Raw genomic sequence first — 18,436 nt, 5'->3', positions numbered from 1 at the left:
TTCTGCCCGTGTGTCTGGACCCCCCTCAGGTGCGACCAGTACGTCACCCAGCTGGACCAGATGCAGCGGCAGCTGGCGGCGGCGGAGGACGAGAAGAAGACCCTGAACTCGCTGCTCCGCATGGCCATCCAGCAGAAGCTGGCGCTGACGCAGCGGCTGGAGGACCTGGAGGCCCCCCACCCCCACTCGCCCCACCACAGCCTCAACAGCAGCCCCCGGCGCTCCCGGGCCAAGGAGCTGGGCACCAAGCTGGGCCGCGCGCCCCGCAGCCCCCGCAGCAGCCCGGCGCGCCCCCCGCCCATGAGGGGCAGCCCGGCGCGCGGCAGCCCGGTCCTCGGAGGGGGCGGTGGCGGCATCCCGAGCGTGGCCACCCACCACCTCCGGGCCCTGACCCGGAGCCTCCACACCAGCCCCGTAAGAACCCCTACTCCTCCTCCTCCCCCCTCCCGCCGCCGCCCCACCGCGCACCCCCCCGTCGGGGCCAGCGAGCGCCTCATCGCGCGGGACGGCACTTTCCTCAGGAGCCGCGGCGTCGACGTCGTCTTTAGCGCGCGGTTAAATCCCGAGGGGCCGAGTAGTAGCGAGCGCTCCCCGTCCCGAGGGGGTTCGGCCGGTTCTCTGGACGGCGCTTTCGTGGTCCAGACGTACGTTAGAGATACGAGGAAGGAGAAGGGCGGCGCGGGTCGCAGGGCGTCTGCCCCCGCTCGCCAGGACACCTTCGTCACGACGCGCGTGGTCTCCACGTGTCGCCCCGGGCTGCTTCAGTCTTCTCTGTTCTCCTCCTCGGCGGAGCACCCGGCCTCCTCTAAGGCGCCGCGCGGCCTTCTCCCCGCCGGCTCGCTCGGGGCAGAGGGCAGAGGGAGCCAAGTCCAGCCCCGACGGGAGGCGAACGCGGACGTAGTTTCCGTACGAAGAAAAGAGAGCGCGGCTAACCGGTCTAATCCCGTGGCCCGCAGCGCGTCTCGGCCCGACTCGGTCTCTTCCCGGTCGAATCCTAAACCCGCGGCGGTGGCTACTAGCTGCGTTACGACGAGCCACTCTCAGAATCCACCCCCCGGTAAGACCCACGGCGAGTCCGCTTTCGGTAGAGAGGCCCGGTGCGGATCAGCCTCCGCCGTGAGTGGAGCCGGGGGGGGAAGCACCAGAGGGAAGGCCCGACACGGCAGCAGGGCGCGCAGCTCCCACTCCCACTCCTCCCGCAGGCGCTGACGCCAGGGGCAGCACGTCACTAAACCACTAACCACTAGATCCTGAGGGGTCTTCCTGCATGATTGCATTCATTCGACAGTAATGTTTGGGAAACACAATTTTACAATTAATTAACGAGACAAAATCCAACAACCATTGATTTTTAAGAATTTCTGTGCCAAATTTCTATATATATATTCTATATAAGCGCTATAATCTATAATAAGCACCAGACGAAACACAATTTAAGTATTAATTTGTTTACAAACCTTTATCTTGAAATCATTTTACTAATATTTGCTATCTTTACATGCAGCATGAATTCATAGCTACCGCCCTCCTGTGAGCTCCTTATGTGCTGATCCCTGACACCTGTCTCGACGTGACGTGTGCCGTGTGCCGTGTGGTGAAATATTATTTTGATCCCTTTTTCAGTCGATATTATTTCCTTTTGAGTTGAGAACTAAACGCATATTTCTCTTTGTCTCTGTCTCTCACCCTGTCTCTCCACAGCGCTGACCCAGCCCCTTCATCACCCCGAACCCCCTCGTCTTCATCATGTTGACCCCCCCCGTGTCTCCTGACCGCCATCCCCCGACGCCACCCACCCACCCCCCCCCCCCACCCTTGAGCCGCCAGATCGACGGATTCCCAGACTAAACCAAACCATCTCTCATCCCCTCGCCACCCCTTGTGTTTTGCCCCGGAGCGGAGACGCCTGCATGCAGCCCCGGGAGAAGAGGGAGGCGAGGAGGAGGAGGAGGAGGCGAGAAACCCGCTGCTCATCCGCTCTGTGGTGTCATTGACTGTTGTCGTGTCCCTGGATTGGCTTCCACTCCCCATCTCATATAGTCTTGTTCCAAGGCTGTGTGTTGTGATTATGCCGTTGACAGTATTTCCCGTCTGAAGGATTTTTTTTTCCATGTACAGTATTTTACCATTGACTTCCTCAAACTGTAAATCTACAGGTTTCGTGTGACTGAACGTGTCGTCGTTGTCCCCCCCCCCCCCCCCCCCCTCCTGTGTCCTACTGCGCCACAGTAAATATTGCACATCGCAAGGCTGTGATCTGTATCAGCGCTGTACTTGTCTTTTGACACTCCTGCCTTTTTAGCCTGGCGTCCCGACAAGGCCTGTCTGGCTTCTCTCGTAGTGTCAGTAGTTGCTTAGCTAGTAATGTCAGAAACCCCTCGCAAAGCAGAGACACACGAACGCCGAAAGCGTCACAAAGTGTCAATTCTCGAGCAGAGGCCGCTCCTCTGTGCCGGTCGACAAGAGATTATGCTCCTTCGCTCCCATCAACATGTAGAGGAGAAAGTAGACCAGACGCCGAACGAAGACTATCGCCGAAGATCTGAGCCGTGCGATCGGTTAATGCGGGGAAAACCGGCTGCTCTTCCCGGCGCTCCGCAGTACCGTGTGTCCCCGGCGTGAGGTGCACCGTGGTCGCACTCTCCAGACCCGTGTGGGCTTATAGAACACGGCAGCCTTACTAACAGCGTTGATGATACTAAAGAGCACATAGCATGTTGTCTTCAAGTGTATCCATGTTACCGACGGTACTGTTGAACCCCCTCTTCTATCCTGGGAGGCGTCTCTGGACCCCTCTTGGCGTTGGCCTACCAGCCACACCCTTTAACAAGAGGTCAGTGAACACAGGTCATTTCTCTCGCGGAAATAGCTTAGCCATAATTTCACCACCTCAGGTCAAGCGGCAGGTAGACGGACGGACGGCGGGCGTCGCGCTTACTTTTGCGAACTATGCAGCCCGAGACAGGACGGTGTGCCCGTGTGTCATCCCCGCTCTGATCGCGGATCAGCTTAGCTTTGACTTGATTTTCGCAGTGGCTCCCCAAAATGCGGACATTTTGAGGATATCCCTCCTAGTAATCATTTGATTTAAGTCAATCGACATATCTCAAACCCTGCCCTCTTTTTTTTCTTGATCTTCCAATCGGAACTGTTGCCCACCCGTCACATTTTTCTCACTTTATTCACCTTGTGTTTTCAAGGACGCTGCCCGGCTTGCCACTCTTTGTGATTGACCATTCTCAAACCCGCCCTCTTTTCTTGACCCTCCAATCGCAACTGTTGTTTCGAGATGGGTCAATTCCACTCCCCATGTGTGTGACACTATTACCGGTATCTTTAAAGGGATATATATATTAGCCTTCAAGGTTCGTAAATTTTGAATGAAAAACAGCAAGCCACTTGTTCTTTTTCTTCACAATTATCTTTGTTACAAAGAGAATGAGCTAGCCAAGCCGTTTTGTCCATATAGGTGTCTTATTTATTCGGTTTGGGAATATTCACACTAGCTAGCATCATCTTTGCCACAACACAACCGGATTTTTTTTACCACAGCGTGGAAAGTGGGCGCGGGAAAAGAAACAAAGGTGAATAACGAGCTGCTTCTCACCCCCTTTTAACCTCTTAACAGGCACCCAGAAAAGTGGCTGTTTTTTAACTTGAACTTGAGCACTGCATACTTCTTTTGCAAAGCGTATCTTTATACTTTATCCTTATAGCACATGCATGAGCCTGGTCTCTTTTGAAAGATAACATTCTGAAGTTACTAATGCAAAAAAGGAAAATCACTTTTAGTGCTAATGAAATAGAGTAACTGAGTGAACTTGAGTTGAACTTGAACTTGTGTACTCAAATTTGTCTGTAGTGGTAGCAATAACCCCCCAAAAGAATAAAAAGGTATAAGCTGGAAAACACCACGGATCCATAGCCTGAAGTCTTATGTAGTACAGGTCCAAATCTTATAAAGATCCGTTCAGAAATGGGTCTTTGAGAGAGATCCGGGACAAAAACAAAAGCTCCAAAATCCACGGCCGTTCATTCTGAAGTGTGATTGACCTCTGGTTTTCGCTCGTCAACTTTCACCTAGATCACTTATTCGCACCCCCCCATGTGGGGTATCATTGTAAAGGTACACTCATTGGCTACAACGCTGACCAATCATGTTCACCATCAGCGGATGATTGGCACTTCTGGATTGTCTGATGTCCGGGGTGGTCATCTGACGCGCGCCACTTAAAAAGACGCTCGCCTGACATGTCGTCATGTAACTCGAGAACCGAGGCGCACATTTGGTAGAGTGAGGTGGCGTTCGAACGACAACAAATAGATCTTTCGAACGGTAATTTAAATGCGAAAAATGCAGCCCCGAGCCTCTAGACACTCTCAAAGTGCCGTGACTTTCGTGCGTTCCGCGCACGTCGGTACATATATGTCCCGGTGCATGTTAAGAGGTTAAGAAGCCAGGGTGGGACTGAGGTGAGAGGAATGTGATGCTACATCTGAGTACACCCCATCTATGTTGCGTTTTGCTACTTGCCTCGCTGCCAGCTTCCTACAGTACGGGGTTCAGGGGAAGTCATTATCAGAGGAACTGACGGGGGCCAGAAATGACCATTTTAAAATAATTATAATAATAATCGATTTAAAAAAAGTATCACTGTCAAAAATAAACATGAAAATGTTGAAAATAATAGTTATAACTTGCTTTCCAACCTGTGGTTCGGTAGAAGATGCCACATCCTGCTGATTGATGTTTCCTGTGTTGAACATTTTAGTGCCTTGGTTTTCCTCTTGTCTGTTGGCCATCTTTTATTATTATATTTTTTTTAAGAGGCTACTCTTCAACACTGTAGAAATCATGTAGTTTTTTTTTTTTTTTTTAAGATTTAAAGGCACATTTTGAGACAACTCGATGGCCAGTTTTAGCACTGAAATGGTATTTTAATTTGGCAGGACATTTGAACTTTAGGCATAACTCCTGTATGAGTTCATCATCAGTCAACCATGTTAGTCGTCTCTGGAATATAGTCACCACCAGGCTTTAGAATTCACTCAAACACGTCTCCTTGAATTACAACTGGACTGCTACTAGTGTGTGTGTGTGTATATATATATATATATATATATATTAGTTCACAACTTGCTCAATTGGGGTTTAACTTCTCTTGAATATCAAACTTTGCATAAAATGCTCACACTAGAATTCGGAACACAAAACGCTATAAGCTTTCTCCAGAAATGTATTCCATATTGTACAGCTCAAGCTCAACAAGCATTTCAGAGAGAGAGGTTAGAAATGACAAGATAGTCATTAATTAACCCAACATGGAACATAGAAACTGAACCATCTGAGATGGCACTGGCTAAGTAAGATAAGATTTATCTTTATTCATCCCTGTAGGGAAATTCAGTTGTCCTAGCAGCAATGTTAGTGAGGAGAGGAGAGGTACGGGTAGGAATAAGGATACAGGATAATAGGAATAAAAATAAAGGCCTGTTATAAATACTATACAACAGAAGTATAGGCTTTTTTGCTAACTGTTTGAAAAATAAAAATTAGTGACATTGGTGAGACTACCTGGTGCAGTCTGGGTGGTTGAGTGTTCATGAACTCGTAAGGAGACTGGCATGCTAAGACACTGTTCTACCAAAGTGAAGGTTGTAAATCCTTTTCATGAGTCTTATTCACTATTTCACAGATTGTGTGTATAGTTTAATTAGTTGCTGTTGTATATTAGTTTTAATTGATGACTATTTATGTGGACTGCTCATTGTGTAAATGTATGTAGAAATTGACCTGCACATGTCCCGCATATGCATTTGGTGGTCCTCTGTTGATGACGTGACTTATATTGACCTGTGAACCACTTGTCTTGGGAGATTAAAAGCAACACTGTACACGTGGATTGGTCTCAGTGGTGGTATCTATGGTGACCTCCTGCTCACTTGGCATGTGATGATGTACTTATTTAGAATGTACACACTATTGTAAAAATGCATTATTTTTCTGGAAGACTCGTAATTAAAGGCAAATATTTTCACAGGTAAGTATCCTGCAGTCAATTACGGAATAGGGAGGTGTAGTCTGACGTCCCTTTAGTTTCCTGCGCAGTCCACCCGTATAATGATTTATCATTAGGAAAATGAATTATCGGCTATTGTAACAATTCTGCCTCATGAATATTGGCAAGCTTTAAATAGCTTCTTGGGAGACCTGGCATGCACACAATTTGCGACATGTTATCACATGAGGATACTCGCATGTAAAATGTATCGTGTGTGTGTGTGAATAAAAATTCAATTCAAATTCAATTCAATTCAAGCTTTCCATTTTAGCAAAAAAATAGTTTCCTTCTATCACTAACATTATTGTTTAAGCATTTTTTGTTGAAATAAAGGTAGTTATAAGGTTTTTAATTAGTCATTAAAAAAGAACTACACTTACCAGTAGAACGCTTGTCGTTCAGTGCTGTCGCCGTCGGCAGCGCCAGCGTGAAGTGTAGTTCCTCAGTGAACGAAAACATAAACGTTATTTGGCTACCTTTACGATTAATTGTGAATTTTTTTCATGTTGAGCTATAGATTGTGGATGAATACACACAGAAAGGTACACCGTGCCAATGTTCATGCTTTATTTGTTTTAAGACGAGACGATTTACAAATGTGTCCATTGGAAATACATTGCTATTTCAAGCGAGGTGGACCGGCCGGAAACAACAATGACGTAACCACTACACGTCCTAGTTTGTGTACTTCTCTCTTCCAGCATGGCTGCCTGGAACAGCAATCATTGTTTTGTACAGTACACACCACCATTGACCACTGCAACACTTCTGGTATGTTGAACTCATGAGTCATGGGAGAGAGCAGGGGGAGGGGGGAAGGAGCGAGTGACTGAATGTTGATTAGAGCCTTTACGTAAGTGGTTGTGCCATAGCTACAACCACTCAAGGCTCTAATCAACATTCATCCATTTTATCCCCTCACGCTCCTTTCCCCCCTCCCCCCACGAGCTCCATGTAACGAGGACGTGCAGTGGTCTGGAAGAGACAGCGGTTGATATGTGTTGTTGATATTATGTGAAATATATCAACAAAAACATAATCATTTGGAGTCTTATTTTTGGATCTAAACAAGTCACAGTAGAATAGGAATATGTTTCTACCACTGCATATAAATGAGGCATTCTCTTTTGAAAGTGTTTACTAATGGTTACAGGCGGCCATACTGGAAGAAAAGACTACACAGACATTCGTGTAAGGCCTCAATTATGGCCGTTAATTTACCATCAATCCCATGAAAGCGCATCTTATTTTGATTGGTTCCAGTAATTGTAGACCCTCCCCTTTAAGTGATTGACAGGATATGGGGCGTGACAAAAAATAGATGCAAATCAAACTTTGTTATAGAATAAGGACTGGATTGGAATGACGAGAGAATATCAACCGAGTCTGTTCTTGGTGAAAGGAGGTAACAAGGATGGCCTTCAAGAAACTGGGTCCAATAACTCGCACCTTGTGGAATAATGGCAACAACAGGACACCTCCTCTAGCCAGGTCTTCCAAACTAAATGGCTTTTCAACCAGATGCCTGAGTACTAGTGAAAAACGAAATCATCATGACAATGAGCAAAGTCGTGGATCATCAAACTCCACCACAGCAGGCGCGCTTTCAGCCGGCACCGGGTCTCCTGCCCCCGGCCCCGCGCACAACGCGCACCGGGCTGGACGCACCGGGCGCTCATCCTCACCCACCGGCTCGAAGGTGGATCAGAAGACCTACCTGTGGGCTCGTTACAGTGACATGAAACGGCTGGTGTACGGTAAGTATCGACGAAGGGTTATGCCACACTCTCCGACTCCTGTCTATCTTCAGTTTAATAACGGCTCCGGTAATACACTCTGATTGATTGATTAATTGATTGATTGATTGATTGAAAACTTTATTTAACAGATTGCAGAATGGGTACAGTACAGCTCAATACATACAATTGTTAAGGGGATCCAGACCAGAGAAAGACTTTCGTCTTGTTTACATCAGGGTCCCCCATTTTCAATTCATAATGACATATATGACATATACACAACATACAGATAATCTAATCTATCTAATCATGACATTTATGACATACATCACATACAGATATACAGTACTGTTACACTTGTGACATACCATGTCACAACTATGTCCCCACACATTCTCATTCTTGCATTTTTAAAAGCTTGCATTTGTACTTTATTGTTTGCATTTTGTACTTCACTTTGTACTTTAGGTTGTATACTTTAGTTTGTATATTTTGTATAGTGTTTGGCCTTTATTCTCTTTACTTTTTACTGTATGAAGCACAATCTCAGGGGGCTCATATACAGAACCAAGCATTTCACTGTAATGTACATTACATGTGACAAATAAAACAAAACTTAACGCAGGACGCCCGTTTTATGGGAAAATGGCCCTTATTTTTTAACGTTTTTTTTAACTGAGCGTTAATAATCCCGCCTGGGAATCTCGTGTATTTTGGGCTATACAATTGTCAAAGAATGTCCTATAGGAGTGAGTTTGCCCTTTATTCCAGGATGACTTATTCTTTCAATATCTGTCAGCATGTTCAACATTAAGATATTTTGTATAGTGATGGTGATTGTGTTCATCCTCTATATTTTCAAAGTAGATGGTGTATTAATGTTGTCTGTCACTGTGTTCCCAGATACACAAATAAAAGAGGAAAATACATTTGAAACCATTACAGTAAGACAATAAGCTGGATTTAGTGAATATATTTGATGCAGTTGAATGAGGGTAGACCTAACTGTACCACGTGGGCTTATCCTCCTCAATACTTTCATGTATGTTATGCAAAAATGTGAAACAACAATGTATTCGTAAATAGTTTTTTTTAATTCAGTGGGCCAACAACGGTTTATGCTCTTCAATACCAACAGCCGTCAGACATAACGCCTCTCTGTGTCTCACTGCACAAAGTAACAGTATACATTCTTGTATATCTTCCTGTGCATTTTACATTTGACTATTTATTTTTGCACTGTATATTTTAGATTGTATATCTTTGACTGTATTCTTATTTTATTTATAAATGTTTATTGTGAGCGATCTGTGGTGCTGACTTTCCCTCTGGATTAATAAAGTATTTATATTCTATTATATTCAAATTCCCTGTATACATCAATAGAAAAAGTATAATGAAATGATGTTTGGATAAAAAATTTGATAGTTGTATCTTGAAATGAACAAGTATTTCAAGGTCAAATCAAATCAAATGTATTTGTAAGGCCTGACAATGTCCCCATGGGCCGGACACGCCTTCTTCAAACAAGTCAAGAAGAAACATCCCAATAAGTCAAGAACAAAACAAAAACACCAGGACATTTAAAATAAATGTATTAAATGAACGCAACACTCCCAGACATACCCCATGCGAAGGTAAGGAAAAACTCACTAAAAACCTAGCAAATGGAAAAAAACACCACAGGCAATGTGGAGGGGAGAAACCTTTGAAGGGCCGTTCAAGGGGGGATCTCCCTTCTTAGATGTCGGTGATAGTGTTGCAATAAAACGGGCAAAACAGTTGGTAAGCAACTAGCATTGCATAGCTGTCAACATTGGGATTTGAAAAAACTGGAGATTTGGCCCCGCCCCCCCTCCCAATGTAGTCTCCTCCCCCTCGTATGTATATATTTTCTGTTAGGATCTCTGTTTAACAGTACTGTATATTTGCATATCATGTATGTCACAAATGTAACAGTACTGTATATCATGATATATATCTGTATATTGTGTCTGTCATAAATTGAAAATAGGGGACCCTGTTTAAACAAGACGAAAGTCTTTCTCTGGTCTGCATCCCCTTAACAATTGTATGTATTGAGCCGTACTGTATTGTACCCATTCTACAATCTGTTAATAAAGTTTTCAATCAATCAATCAATCAATCAATAATAGGCAAGGGTACACAGTGGATCCTAAATCTCCACTAGGCAACCACTTGAAGAGTACACACTACATTGACAGTGACAGATGTGTTCAGCGTTCAGCTCCTGCTCTAAACTTTTCCGCGTTATTTCTAAACCTAGCCGCATTTCTGGACTTGTTGTTTTTATCTTATTTTTAACTTGTTTCTATCCTGCAGATCAGCCTACTTGTTTTTATTGTTGTTTTTACTCTATTAGTTGTATACAAGGAAGTATTTTAGGACCACTTTTATTTCTTTTATATGTCAATGACATGAAAACTGCATGTGATTGTAAACTGATTTTATTTGCGGACGATGCTGCACTCATGGTCTCCCATCAGGACAAAAGAGAAGTAGAGAGGTCACTCAGTCTAGAGCCTGTCAAGATCAGTCATTGGCTGGTCGAAAACAGGTTATCCCTACACCTGGTTAAAACCGAAGCTATCCTTTTTGGCTCGGCCATACGACTTAAGACGTCTCCTGGGTTCAAGGTAGTGGTAGGAGATATTGAGGTAACAGCAAAGGAGGAAGTCACATACTTAGGATGTATTTTGGACAACACCTTATCAGGGGTGAGCATGGCACAAAAGGTGGTCACAAAGATCAATCAGAGAATAAAATGTCTCGGTAGAGTGTCCACCTATATTAACAGGTCAGCAATGGAAGTCCTGGCAGGGGCACTGATCCAATGTCATTATGACTATGCATGCTCCTCCTGGTACACTGGCATCACAGTAGCACTGAAAGGTAGGCTACAGACAGCTCAGAAAAAATTTGTTAGAATGATTTTAAAACTCCATCCCAGGACTCACCTTACACAGACACATGTTAACAGCCTCAAATGGCTCAGGGTTGAGGAGAGGGTCTCTCAAATAAAACTCAACATAACACATAGGATACTCTGGAATACTGTCCCTCAGTACCTCAGTGGATATTTTAACATGGTAAGGGATGTACACGGACACGCCACCAGGGGGAGCCCTACAGACATCGTACCAGTGAGATGCAATAGAAAAATAGGCCAAAACTCATTCCTATATTCAGCAGCAGTACAATGGAATAGCCTACCAATGGAGTTGAAGACCATAAGCCCCTTCTCCACTTTTAAATTAGCTATAAAGAGGTGGATCATAAGTAGCAGAAGCTGGGAGTAGTGAACAAAGGGGTTTTAATATGTGTTGTTCCTTTTTTATTCTTTTATTGTCTATAAAATGGAATATTATTGTATGTATTTTTTTGTTTTTATACCACACATCCTGACATACAGACACTACAAACACCCACGTCCACACACCAGTACATAAATCCACTGACACCAATGATGAAGGACCACAATGGAAACAAGCCTATGGCTTTATTGTGTTTTATGAAATCCTATTGGTAAATGGAGAAATGTATACCTGTTTCATATTGTGATCAAATGTATATGTGTGATTTTCCATTCTAAACCAATAAACTATTCAATCAATCAATCAATACGCAACACCACTGTTTGTACACTTGAGAGACTGAGTTCATTTGTTCGTACACTCAACCAGAACACTTACCCGTTGTTGTTAGCCTGGAGCTAGGCTATCCGGGCTTGGTCATGGTGGCCACAGATGAACTGTCATGTCTCAAGTCTGAGCTTCTTTCCCTGGAGAAGCACATCCATGAACTCCTGCACCGGCAGTCCCAGATTATTTCCAGTCTCCGGCTGGCTGGCGTGGAGTTGACCAGGGAACCGGTGACGACTCCAAAATTCCCTCCACCTCCTGGACTACAGTGTTGAGAAGCATGCCTCTTTTTCCGGATCCACTGAGCGAAGAGGACAGTGTAATGCCCCAACTTTTCAACCACTTTGAATCACTTCAGAGAATGGACGATGGCGAAGTTGGACCGCCGATGCCTGCGGTCTCCCCCTCTCGGCTCCGGTTCGGGTCATCTTCCTGGGCATCAGTGGTGAGAAATGACCAATGCTGGGTCTGGTCCATCCTCCCGTAGGAAGCGATCTTCACCTGGCAGCACTACTTCCAACTCCCCGGCCGCCTCCCCCTCCGGCAAGCGTTCCCGAGTGGACCCAGCGCCAAATTCTTCCACCTCTCCCCAGGGCCGGATTAACGACCGGGCCGTCCGGGCCGCGGCCCGTGGGCCTCTAGTGATGAGGGGCCTCCAAAAAAAAAAAAAAAATAAAGAAATAATTTTTTAAATTTTAAATTTAAATTCTTTTGGAGCCCCCCCCGTCACTAGAGGCCTTTTGGAGGCCCCTCGTCACAAGAGGCCCCAAATTAGTATTATTATTTTTTTTACTTTTATTTGATTTTTTTGGAGGCCCCTCGTCACTAGAGGCCCCAAACATTTGTTTATTTATTTTAACTTTTATTTTAAATTTTTTTGGAGGCCCCTCGTCACTAGAGGCCCCACGTTTTATTTTATTTTTTTTTCTTATTTTGGAGATCGATGTCATACTGTGACACTGAAATGAAAACATATTTCATCAACTAAAATATTTAGTCAACAAAAATATTTCATCAACTAAAATATACAGTACGTCACACCCTGCCGTCTGCAAGTGGCTAATCTTGAGTATTTTTTCTCCTCTTCATAAGAGTTTGAGGTTTTCCGTTTGAGGTAAAAACAGCAATAAAAAGTCAAAACTTGCATCTCCACATCCCAGCCCTGACGCCTGAATACTTTTACCAACGGATTTCCAGTTCCGCGTTCGCGTTCTGCGCTCTGATTGGCCACTGATGCTTCTGGTGTTTCTGGTAGCGCCAATCGTGTGACGCCTCTTTCTTTCACCGGTTAAGCTTAGGCACTCTTTCGAAGTTGGTTAAGGTTAGAGTTTGTCTTAGAGCAGGGCGATAGAACACCAGCCCTGATTCCATACTCTAACCTTAACCAACTTCGAAAGAGTCGCCTAAGAAACGTCAGTCAATATTTCTATTGTATTTTTTTTCTTTTATACATACATACATACATACATACATACATACATACATACATACATACATACAGCCCCACCCCCACCTAATAGACAGTCCCCTCCCCACCGTATGTAATGTATATATTCTCTCCCCACCGTATGTATATTTCTCTCCCACCCACCCACCCCCTCCTAATATACAGTCCCCTCCCCATCATATGTATATACTCTCTGTCAGGATCTATGGGTAACAGTACTGTATATTTGCATATCATATATCTCACAAATGTAACAGTACTATATACCTGTATGTCATGTATGTCCCTATGCCATAAATGTCATGATGTCATATATGTTGTGCATGTCATACATGTCACTATGAATTGAAAATGGGGGACCCTGATGTAAACAAGACAAACGTCTTTCTCTGGTCTGCATCCCCTTAACAATTGTGTGTATTGAGCCGTACTGTATTATTTCAACCCCCTCCCTTCCCTAATTATAATTTAAATTGACATTCACGTAAAAGTAAGCTTACTATTCTAATATTATATTCTTGTCTCCAAAGTGTGTGCATGTTTTTTTTCTTCCTGAGGATGGCGCCATCCCCCCATCTAAACATGATGTGTTTCTTTTCTCTTCTCTTCTTGATTGATTGAAAACTTTATTAACAGATTGTAGAATGGGTGCAGTACAGTACAGTACAGTACAGCTCAATAATTGTTAAGGGGATGCAGACCAGAGAAAGACTTTCGTCTTGTTTACATCAGGGTCCCCCATTTTCAATTCATCATAACATATATGACATACATGACATACAGATAGACAGTACTGCTACATCTATACATTTATGACATACCAGATTTGCAAATACAGTACTGTTTGTGATACGAAAAGAGTCCAGAAAAGAGAGTATATACATTTGACGTAGAAACTGTACATTGGAGGAGGTTGGGTAGGTGGGGTGGGGGTGGGGGGGACTGTACATTGGAGGTGGTTCGGTGGGTGGGAGGGGTGGGTGGGTGGGTGGGGGACACTGTACAACTGTACAAGCAAAACTGTACATTGGAATATTGACAACCATACTTGGTCATTTACTGTACATTGGAGGGGGTTGTGTTAGGACATTTACAGGGGCCAGTTTCGAATTGCAGTCTCCCGTAGGTGTTCTTTGAGAGTGTTTTTGAAAGTGGGTAGTGATTCACATTCCTTTACAGCTTTGGGTAGGGCGTTCCACATTGATGTGGCATAATTGCGAAACGTGTTTAGTCCCTTGTTTGAGCCGAATCTGGGTTTAACATGATTTGTGGAGCTCCCTCTGGTGTTGTGATCGTGGTATTCACTGACCTTTGGGAAGTATTTTGACATGTACATGGGTACCTTGGTCGTGTAGTGTATCTTGTAGACCAGGCCCATTGCAAGTTGCTGTACTCTGTCGTCTACTCTAAGCCATCCTAGGTTGTCAAAGTGGGCAGGGGTGATCAAAGTCCTTTTAGCTTGGCCCTCAGAGCCCACCACTTCTAAATATTCGATATATTTTTTAAAGTGACATATAAAAACGCCACTGTGCGTGCGTGCACGTGTATGTGTGTGTGGGGGGGCCTCCACAAGAATCTGGCCCAGGGGCCTCTGAAGTCTTAATCTGGCCTTGCCTCTCCCAGCCCCACTCGTCCACCTGCTGCTCCAACAGCGAGCATAACTCATCATGCCAGCCGCCTCCTATTCCCACCTCCAGAGTGTATCATCATAGGTGACTCAATCGTTAGATCCGTCGCTGTCCCAAATAGCATTTCATACTCATTCTCAGGTGCAAAAGTTCTCGATCTACTACAATATATCCCCACCATCATCGACCTTCACCCAGCTGCCCACAACGTGATTGTCCATGTGGGTACAAACGACATCAAGTGTAGACAATCAGTCCAGCTTCACGATGACTACGAACTACTGGCAGCGACGATCGAGAGCCTAGGCAAAACGTGCATATTTTCAGGTTTAATCCCTACCCTCCGACGGGGCTCTGAGATGTTCAGCCACCTCTACAGCGCCAACCAGTGGCTACAGAATTTCTGCCTGGCATGTGGCTTTGATTATATTAACCAGTTTGATTCATTTTGGAATAGGGTTGATCTATATAAAAGTGATAATCTGCATCCCAACCAGAAGGGAATTGCAGTCCTGGCCTCAAATTTTTCCCATCACCTAAGTAGCCAGACGCTAGCGGGAAACGTGCAGCACACTATACAGCCTCTCCCACATGACTGACTATTTTCATTGCACACTCCTGAATCCCTCTCTCCTTCTCCGGTGCCATCTCTGGCCTCATCTCTGGCTAGCCCATCCGATTGCCCCTACCATTGTTCTTATGATTTGATTACATTTGAGTACATTAATCATCATTGCGCCCTCTCCTCCCCGCCTCTCGCTCCCATTCTGACAATTGTGGGCTATAGGCCAGGAAAACTGCCGGTGGGCAGGCGATATAGAGAGGGTCACCTGCGCAGATTACCAAATAATCTGCGCCCTCTGCCCAGGGTTTCTGCTGCTGCGACTACTGTTGCTGGTTTCACAGGCCCACCCCTCAAGATGGCGTTACTGAATGCCCGCTCCATTGGAAATAAATCCTTCATTTTGAACGATGTTATCTCCTCAAAAGGTTTGGACTTCATGTTTTTGACTGAGACCTGGCAAAAGAGTGAGGAATATAGTCCACTAATAGAACTGTGTCCATCGGACGACTGTTCCTTTATCAGCACCCCTAGGACATCAGGACGCGGTTGAGGCCTCGCTGTGGTGTTCAGAAACTGTTTTGCAAGTCAAATGGTGAGCGCTGGGACTTTTTCCTCATTTGAATTGCAATTGATCAAAGTTGGTCGCTCAGATCCGTTTTATTGTGTTTTAATTTACCGCCCTCCTGGCTCAAATAGCTCTTTCATGCCTGAGTTTAGTGAATTCCTTTCCTCCATTATCAGTCTGGACAGAGTTTTAATGGCTGGTGATTTCAACATCCACGTTGATGATAAAACAGATAACTTTGCTGTTGATTTTCTAAATCTCACTGAGTCATTCAATTTCACCCAGCACGTGACCGGTCCCACTCACTCCCATGGACATACGTTGGACCTTGTGTTCTCGCTTGGGTTAAGTGTTGACTCCATTTGTTCCGAAGATTTGCATGTTTCTGATCATGACTGTATAATGTTTAATCTATCATTTGAGTTGACCTTCGTGCCCGGTAAACATGTAAAGTCCTCTCGTGTCCTTGGTAAACTCTCTGCGGAGACATTTTCCTCAGCTTTTGATCAAAGCGCGGTGCAGTCCTCACAAGCTGATGTCAACTCTCTTGGTCAGCGCATTTAACTCATACTGCTCATCCATATTGGATAAAGTGGCTCCAATAAAGACGCGCCTCATTCCGTCAGTAAAACCATATCCCTGGTTAAATGATGCCATTCGTTGTTTCAGGCGTACATGTCGGAAGGTGGAGCGTTTATGGAAATCCACAAAACTCCAAGTCCACCGCCTCCACTACAAGGAACTGTTAACCGATTTTAACAATATGGTCAAGGACGCGAGAGTCTCCTATTTTGCCAATCTGATTAGAACCAGTAAGCGAAATCCAAAATTTGTATTTGACACCATCGCCTATATTGTCACCCCCGCTCACCCGGTTGTACCCATATTCTCAAACAAGGATTGTAGTGATTTCCTCTCCTTCTTTGTGAACAAGGTTGAATATGTTAGGGCCAACATCATCCCCTCCCTCACTTTCCCTCCAACCACACCCTCCCGCCCATCAATTCTTAATGATTTCCTTCCCATCTCCCTGACGGACCTGATAAAACTAGTGGGATCCTGTTCTAATCCAGCTCACAGCTCCGGGGTTGTCACCAGCTTGGCTGGCCGTTCACACTAAGACAATTGGCAGTATTAGTATTAGAGGGTGGGAGAAGCTGGCGGGGTGGGTCCGGGTCGTTGTAAACAGCGACTCCTACAGTTCGGTCGGGGCGCCTGCTAAGCGAGGATAGGATCTAAGTGGGATAGTGTGATCCTTCCACACGCTACGCCCTCTCAGTGAGAGTCCGCGCTGCCAGGTGAAAAGAAGCGGTTGATTGGCTAGACGTGTGTCGGAGGAAGCACGTAATAGCCTCCACTCTCCCAGACCGACTGTGGGGGGTAAGTGCGCAGCAACCAGGAAGGGGATTGGGAATTGGCATAACGACTAACATTGGGATGGGAGAAAATCGGAGGAAAAAGGAGGGGGGAAAAGATAAAAAAAAAAAGGGGGATCTATGAAAACCTCCTCAAGCCCATTAGACATCATACCGACATGCATGCTAAAAGATTAAGGCGTACTCACCTCCATTGCTCCGTGTCTGGTTGCCATTATAAACTGCTCACTTCAAACTGGTTGTGTCCCAGTATATTTTAAACAAGCAGTTGTTCAGCCTCTCTTAAAGAAGCTAAACCTTGATCCGTCCCTCCCCAAAAATTATAGGCCCATATCAAAATTGCCGTTCATCAAAAAAAATCACTGAACAGGTTGTTGCCATTCAACTCACTGCTGCCTTAAATGCACACTCCATTTTTGACAAATTCCAATCTGGTTTCCGTCAGAAGCATTCTACCGAAACAGCCCTCCTCAGAGTCTCAAATGACATCATGAGATCATCTGACGAGGGAAAATGTTCTGTGCTGGTGCTATTGGACTTAACTGCAGCTTTTGATACAGTCGACCACTGCATTTTGATTGAAAGGCTGAGGCAGTGGGCTGGCATCACTGGGAGTGCGCTGGACTGGTTCTCCTCCTATCTGCAAGATAGGAGTTTTTCTGTGTCTACTGGCACTTTCACATCCGAAACTGCTCCATTGTCCTGTGGCGTGCCCCAGGGTTCTGTGCTGGCTCCTACTCTGTTTGCACTTTACATGCTCTCCCTGGGAGTAATCATTATAGTCAATTCAAAGAGGTCTCTTATCATTTCTATGCCGACGATATCCAATTATATGTCTCTTTCAAGCCTGAACAAACTGACAAATGATCTGCCCTCTTTGACTGTCTGACTGCTGTCAAGGATTGGATGGCAAACAACTTCCTTCAGTTAAACGCAGAAAAAACTGAGGTTCTTATTATAGGCTCAGAAAAAGTCACCTCAGAAGTTGCCACATGCATGGGGACCCTCTCAACAACTCTGAGGCCCAAGCTCAGAAACCTTGGTGTGATCTTTGACCAGCAGATGCGCTTTGATCACCACATTAGATCTCTGACACGTACCTGTTTTTTCCATCTACGAAATATTGCCAAACTCCGATCTGTTGTGTCCCAGGTAGAGCTGGAAATGATTATTCATGCTTTTGTTTAATCTCGCCTGGACTATTGTAACTCCCTTTTCACTTGCCTCGATGCATCCATTTTGGGCCGGCTAATGGTCCAAAACGCAGCCGCTAGGCTGCTCACTAGGTCCAGAAAATATTGCCACATCACTCCCATCTTAGTTTCCCTTCACTGGCTCCCCATCAAATTCAGAATTAACTTTAAGGTTCTGGTCATCACCTACAGAGCACTC

The 18,436-nt window shown here is 45.0% G+C and overlaps 2 protein-coding genes across 2 annotated transcripts in view; both read left to right on the top strand.

Annotated features, from left to right (window-relative positions):
* Positions 1-5,895, top strand: part of LOC311244407 (protein bicaudal D homolog 2) — a 62,233-nt gene extending 56,338 nt beyond the window's left edge. The window contains exons 9-10 of the mRNA XM_084333897.1: positions 30-414; positions 1,702-5,895. Of these exons, the coding sequence (XP_084190023.1) occupies positions 30-414; positions 1,702-1,707 (391 nt within the window). The 3' untranslated portion in view covers positions 1,708-5,895. The remainder of the gene's footprint in view (positions 1-29; positions 415-1,701) is intronic.
* A 1,581-nt stretch (positions 5,896-7,476) lies between these two features.
* LOC311244193 (5'-nucleotidase domain-containing protein 2-like) overlaps positions 7,477-18,436 on the top strand; it is a gene marked incomplete at both ends in the record, with an annotated part of 32,576 nt that continues 21,616 nt past the window's right edge. The window contains one exon of the mRNA XM_084333600.1: positions 7,477-7,819. Coding sequence (XP_084189726.1) covers positions 7,477-7,819 — 343 coding nt within the window. The remainder of the gene's footprint in view (positions 7,820-18,436) is intronic.

Source organism: Notolepis coatsorum, assembly GCF_963971535.1.
Source record: "Notolepis coatsorum genome assembly, chromosome: 17".
Taxonomy (NCBI): Eukaryota; Metazoa; Chordata; class Actinopteri; order Aulopiformes; family Paralepididae; genus Notolepis; species Notolepis coatsorum.
The sequence above is the reverse complement of the archived record's forward strand: the minus strand, read 5'-3'. Positions and strand labels throughout refer to the sequence as shown.